Raw genomic sequence first — 7,407 nt, forward strand, 5'->3', positions numbered from 1 at the left:
GCTATGAAATGGATTTGTATCTCAGCTAGCATGTTTTCCTGTGTAGCCAAAAAAAAACATGCAGATGCATGAACTTACGAGCCCTGGTGATGACAGACACAAAAAAAAACAGACATCATTGTAAAATCAATACATTCATCGTTCCACTCAGAATCTAAAATAGATACCTAATTATCGAAAATATGTATATAACTAGGTATCTTTAATAAGTATCTCAGTCAAAATATTTTAAAAATCTTATCATGTATGAAAAATATCTAATATATCTAATTGTTTGGTAAAAATGTCAAGTGTCTATAGTCATTTTTCGTTAGGTAGGTAATATGGTATATGAATTACAATGAATATCAAATACATATTGATGGGAATTCGTTAATTTACCGGTGAATATCCATTAATATCCATAATTCATAAGTCGGCTCGGCCACTCCGTCCCCTATTGATTATTATAATATTTATAATCAATGATAGGTATTGTATGACTATATGAGCAAATATAATAATGTTGTTTGGCACTTTTAAATTTTAATAAATACGAAATATCATTAAATATCAAAGCTGTTGATACCTACCTAAATTCTACAAACCTATAGGCTATAGGTCTATTCCTATTTCCTTTTGTATTAAAAGGCAACGTTTAAATCTAAATAGAGCATTTGATTAAAAGTATATTTTTTAGTTCCCGTTGACCACAGTGAGTACCTAGACAATTATTCCAATATTTTACCAATATTAAAACTTCGTAGTTTATAGGTACATATGGTACTGTTAGAATTTTTCGTAATTTTTAAATAACAATTAATCTGGTATTGGAATGAATACCCTCTCCGAAAAATATAACAATTTATTTAAAATACGTTTATCAACAAATAGATAAGAACCTATCAGAGTCTGCCAGCATGGTACCTATATCAAATATACCTACAGGCTACAACCGGAATACCAGATATCGTCGAGACGCGGTACCTATCTTTCGTGAGACAGACTATATTAAGTACCTATACATAATAATATTAAGTAGGTATTAACATACGCGTAAATTGAGGGGGCTGAAGGGGGGGGGGGCTAAGCCCTTTCAAACTCAGTCGTAGCCCCCCCAAAGAACATAGGACATACAATTATAAAATGCTATATTGCAATGGTGTACTTGCCTTTAATATATTCAGCCCTCCCAAGTTAAAAGTTGAAATTGCGCCTATGGGTATTAACATTTAACATACAACAGACATAAGGGTTCATTTAGCCACCCGTAATCCGTCCAGAATAAAATGTTCGGTGGGGGAGTTCCAAAAATCCATAGAAATGTCTACAGCATATATTTAGGATATAGGTACTATTAATAGGTACTATATAACTATAAAAGTACTATAGGTACCAGGGGCGGATTGGGCCACCGGAAATTCGGGAGTTATCCCGGTGGACCGCTTTTTCAAATAACTACATATAGTGTAAAATATAAATTCTTAAATACCTACTATCCTCATGCGCGGTAAATTTGCATTTTTTTTTTTGATTTTTCAAAATACAATCAGATTGCGGACATATGCAAACAGCATATCGGGTAGAGTTGACGATCTACCTATGGTGGATTGCGGACACAACGATAAGCAACAGAAGCGAAAATAGTATTTTTCGAAAAGCCAAAACAAAATAAATATTTGCCAATTTGTAATACATACAACAGTACTTTATTACGTTAAATTGACAGTCCCCGTTTATATTTAAATTAGGAACAGACTATAAACTTAAAATTAGTTACCTACTAAATAAATTGTATTTCTCTTCCTGTTTTAAAATTACTGCATTTTCAATTGTTATCTAAGAAAAAAATAACATTAAATCTTTTATTTTCTTAAATTCTTTATAATTTAAGTTTAAAATATTCAATTTAAATAAATACTTTACAGTCTTGAAATTCAAGTATTATTCAATTACTTTTTTATTATCATTATAAATACTTAAGTAAACAATGTGTACTTAATCCTAATTAAATAATATTTTTACATGCTAATATCAATAAGTTAATGTAATAAAATTATATGGTAATACATCAATGATAATATATTACAACTACAAATGTGATGAGTCATGTCCATTATTCAATGTAAAATATTTAATCTAATTAACATTATCAATGTTCATATGACAAAATATATAAATACATTTATTAGAGTAGGTATTGATCTTATAATAAACAGAAAAATATCAAACAAATATTACAACCACAAATAAAAATATTTGAAAACCACATCTCTCCAGCCATTATATATATACTGCCCCTTCTACATATATTATAGTAGACACACACTGGTGTCAGCCCCGATACAGTTGGGACATTTGTGGTCTGCACCTTTTTTTTGCCGTTTGCGGTCAACTTATTTCTATCTACTTGAATATGAAATTGAATGTACTATAATGTTATATTTAATATAGTATAAACTATATTTATTATAAAAATGTGTTGTCATATATACCCTGTTCCAAAAGAGAAGACGCCAGATTTACGTAGCAAAACCGGTTTTGTCTGTGGCCGCCTGGTGTCTTCTCTTTTGGAACAGGGTATAGGTACTGGAGAATTTAAAAGTGTATTATTATTGGATACATTTGTACCGATTTGTTGCTATATTTGGTCGTGTATGGGTATCAATGTATCATTATCAACAAAGTTTACTTAGTATTTGGTAATTAGTGTAGAAATTTGCTTGACTAAACTGGTGTGAAAAATAATGCACCGGGATGATTGGACCATATCATTCACATGGTTCATTATCCCGGTGCGGAAAGATGTGGGATAATTTTAAACCAGTTTAGTCTAGCGAATTTCTGCAGAATAGTACACCCAATGTTGAAAAGTACTTGAATGTAATTATTCAAATACATTAATAACTCTTTTTACCTTATATATTTTCTATTTTAATTTTGATCACAGAAAATAACATAAAAATTTTCTGAAAATAATACACTTTTGACTTTGAATTACTGCTAGTCCTAAGCCAGGAAAAATGAGAAGGGAAGTTAAAATATATGTTCATATATAGTATTGCATAATATATTTAGTATATAATTTAATATATATAGTGCCTTAAATTTGATACTCAGTTAGATAAAAATAAGTTGACCGCAACTGGCCAGAAAAATGAACTGACCGCAAATGTCCTCACCGCATGTTTCTCGGAACCGCATTTATAGTTGTTAGCAATAAACTAGTTCCCATTTTTTATACAGTTGTATAATGTAGCACATCAGTGTATAATAAAACCAAAAATTTTATACTGTAGTATGCATATTATTAAAAATATCAGACAAATGTTTACATATAAACTTAAAAAACACATAAAATAAATTATATTAAATGTTAGGACTTGCAAAAAAAAAAAAAGACTAGAATTTGTTGACGTGCTGAGGCGCATCAGTCTCCAAGGGATTGCCTTTTAGTATAGCTAATATCATGCTAAAACAAACAAAATTATTTATTAATAAGTCATTTAGATTGTATTGATTAAAAACTTTCTATCTAAAATTCTAAAACTACTTAATTATTAAAATTCTAAAATGTAAATGATTATATTAAATTAATTAATATTATAATTGAATAATGTTAGTAAACATTTTCAAATCAGAAACTTTGAAAAATAAAAAATATATTTTTTGATTTTAGAAGTTACAGGATTTTAAATGGGACCTAGGGTATACTTAGAATATCTCATCAAACATTGATTTAATTTATATTTAATTTTACATAGGTAACTACATAAAAGTAGGTTATTATAACTATGTACCTATCATTTGAAATACAATATAATAATATAATATATTGCACAATAATAGTTAGAATAATTACAACAGGATTTCGAACTTTGATAATTTTGGATATAGAAAGCTATATAACCTAGTTATAAAGTTAAACTCACTTAATTTTGTGATATTTAAATAAGAATAAGATTTTACTCAACATAGATACTATTTTTACAGCATAAATAATATTTACTTACAAATATAAATAGAAGAAAAAAGTAATGAGATACCATCCAGTAAATATTACAAAATTACGCATATGCTTTTTTAATTGCCCACGATGATGAATCTCGGTTGGGTCAAATAATCCTGTATTTCCTCTAGGTACAGTGACAAACCTGTGAAAATTATTATGGAATAACTCTTTAAAAAAGTTGTCTAATATTAAATAATATATATATATCAAATGCTTACTCATAGATGACCCATGCAGCAGCTGGTATATTTACAAGGGCCATCCATAAATTGCCATCAGTCAAAAATCCTACAACTATTATTGTTTGTGCAACAATTTTTGGTCGTACCCACTGAAAAAAAAAAATGTATTACTTACAATAAACATATTAGTTTAAAAATGAATTTTAAAATCCTTGAAATTAAAATCAATTAAGATTGTTGATTTGCTATTTTTAGATTATTACTTAACTATCAAGGGGATTTGATACCACGATTTTCTGTTTTTGTCTAACACATGCGGGACATAGTATTTTAAACATAATTTGCCAAACATTCCAATTAATCTATTAAATCGATAAGACAGATTTGAATTTGTCGTCAAGTCTGCTTGAAATTGACTTTCCCACAATTTCCTAAAAAATGTCGTATTAAAAAAGTAAATTTAAAAATTGTAGTATTTTAATTTTTGGAGAAGTTAAAATCAAAAAATCAAAAATGTGGAAAAACCGATTTCAAGTAGACTTAACTATAAATTCAAATCTGTTTTTAGAATTCTTATCGTTTCATTAGATCACTTGGTATGTTTGGCAAAGAATCAGTCTAAAATCTTATGTCGTGTGTGTGTGTTAGACAAAAACAGAAAATCGCGGTATCAAATCCCCTTAAGCCAGTCGCGGCTTCAGAAACTTCCCAGGGGGGGGGGGCAATTTTTTTTAGCTATCACTAAACTGAGGGGGCTTAAAAAGTACACTAACCAATAGAATAAGTTTGTCAATAAATAACCTCTTATACTTAAACAATATACATTATGATTTGTTTTATTATATTTTATTTACAAGGAGAAATATCAAATATAATATGTATTAAGAAATTATACATTTTTGAACCTGGGGGGCATGGTCCCAGTGCCCCCCGCCCTTAAAGCCATGCCTGCCTTAACTCTTAAGTTTAATTAAGTCAATTAGTTGCTTAATAAATTGTCAAATTTTTAATTTCTAACAAATATATATACGTATATATTTTTATAATTTTGTTTTTCTATTTTTTGTATTAATTTTTAGTATAACTCACGCATGTACTTACAACTGTCATCAAGATATAATTGTAATTTGGAATTTTATTCCGTTAATAAAATATAATTATTATTATTATATCTCTTAAAAATAAGGAATATATTATAGAAAACACTGCTCAAAATCTAGTAACATCAATACAATCTGCTATATTTAAATCCTTACATCCGAAAAACCAATCATGTAAAACCAATACAAACAATCAATCTCTACCTGCAAATATTATTAATCTGATTTCTGAAAAATGGCGTGTGCGCTCTAGGTGGAAAAAATATCAGTATCCATCTGATAAAAACTATTTAACCATCAGTTCTAGTATACAGTTAAAAAAAATAAATATTAAAACTCAAATCTGAATTTTTTTTAAAATAAATACCAATCACTAAACTCAACAGATAGTTCTCTTTAGAAAACATCTAACAATTTACTTAGAATAAAAGAACAACTGCCTCCCATAACTAACTTAGATGGCTCCTTGGCCATCACCGATATTGAAAACGTTAATATATTAGGTAAACACTTAGAAACTGTTATTAAATTAAATATTATTTTTAAATAAAAAAAGGTTATGAATAATGAGTTTCAGGGTATTCACCCTAAATTGATTGAAATTTACTATACTAAAATAATATATTAAGTTGAGTTCCATCACTGGTTGGCCTCCCTCCTCATATTATTCAAAGTTAAAATAATGTACATAAATTATCAAATTTGCTTATTGTGTTATTCTAAAAGAGTATAATTTATAATTTCATTATAAATAAAAAATATTAGGTACCTAGGAATAAACTTGAAACATACTCAATACGGTTACTCATTCAAAATACAGAGTGTATCTTATGTCATTGTACGCGGGGTTTTTTGACGATTATGGAATGATGAAATGGAATTTCGTTAAAACGAAAAATGACGTGTTTCTTTATTTTTAACAAGCAACTTTTTTATAACAATTTCAAAATTTTTAAACACGCAGGTGTACCAATAGCAAAATCAACTTTTTTTTTTCAAACGGTAACCACTATATTTTTTAATAGATTCTAGTAGAGCTTTTTTTTCTGAAAATTTTGGTAGTCGAATCATCAATTTTGGTTCGCTAGTTTATTAACTATGGTCCTCCAAAGATTAGTAAAATATGCATTAAAACTTCAATTGATATAATTGGTATAGGTTCAATTTACATGCGCTAAACAATTTTTTCTTATAACTATCTTTTGATACACTTCAATAGTTGAATCAGTAATCTAATGACACGCTCAGAAAAAAAAAAAAAACAGACAAAATTGTTGGTAAACATAGTTCATTATTTTTATTTTAACATACGATCATAAAAATCAATATTATTATTTTAATTTATTATTATAATCGTAGTTAATTACGTTACATTTTTTTCATCACCGTTACTTTTTTTACAATATCATAAATTTGAATTCTTTATTAGGTAGGTGGCTAATAAAGGTGGTAATAATGGTAAATTAGTAAATGGTATTCGATTGTTGACATTAATATGTGCAACGAAAAAGTGCAATGTTTTGTTTTGCTCTTTTCGTAGTGGTATAAACTTAAAATTTTAACCATAGATTCCCTATAATGGTATCGCATGCAAAGTATGAACTCAGGAGTTCATCCCTTTCCATCCTTTTTAGTTTTGGATATTTACAAACGCAACATTTTATTTCGTACTTTTAATAGTTAATTTAGAATATCATACAATCATAAAATAAGTAGTAGGTACTATTGTTGTAATAATAATTATTATAATCATAATTAATTGATTACAGTTACTTTGCTTACTAAATTTGAATACTTAATTAGGTGGCTAAGGTAATAATGGTATTTAATTATTATAAAAATCTGTAATTAACTCATATTAAAGGTACCTACCTAAATATTAGGTATATTAATATCGACACTCGAATACCATTTACCAATTTACCATTATTACCTTAGCCACCTACCTAATAGAGAATTCAAATTTATGATATTGTAAGAAAAGTAACGGTGTTGAAAAAAAATGTAACATAGGTAATTAATTACGATTATAATAATAAATTAAAATAATAATATTGATTTTTATGATCGTATGTTAAAATAATAAAATTGAACTAAGTTTGCCAACAAATTTGTCTATTTTTTTTTTTTTTTT

General features: G+C 27.6%; 1 protein-coding gene across 1 annotated transcript in view; it reads right to left on the reverse strand.

The window, feature by feature from the left end:
* Positions 1 to 2,351: 2,351 nt before the first annotated feature.
* Positions 2,352 to 7,407, reverse strand: part of LOC100575463 (protein cornichon homolog 4) — an 8,072-nt gene continuing 3,016 nt past the window's right edge. Inside the window, exons 3-5 of the mRNA XM_003247013.4 lie at positions 4,210 to 4,322; positions 3,993 to 4,133; positions 2,352 to 3,451 (exon numbers count right to left, since the gene is read on the reverse strand). Of these exons, the coding sequence (XP_003247061.1) occupies positions 3,382 to 3,451; positions 3,993 to 4,133; positions 4,210 to 4,322 (324 nt within the window). The 3' untranslated portion in view covers positions 2,352 to 3,381. The remainder of the gene's footprint in view (positions 3,452 to 3,992; positions 4,134 to 4,209; positions 4,323 to 7,407) is intronic.

This window comes from Acyrthosiphon pisum, chromosome A1, assembly GCF_005508785.2.
Source record: "Acyrthosiphon pisum isolate AL4f chromosome A1, pea_aphid_22Mar2018_4r6ur, whole genome shotgun sequence".
Classification (NCBI taxonomy): Eukaryota; Metazoa; Arthropoda; class Insecta; order Hemiptera; family Aphididae; genus Acyrthosiphon; species Acyrthosiphon pisum.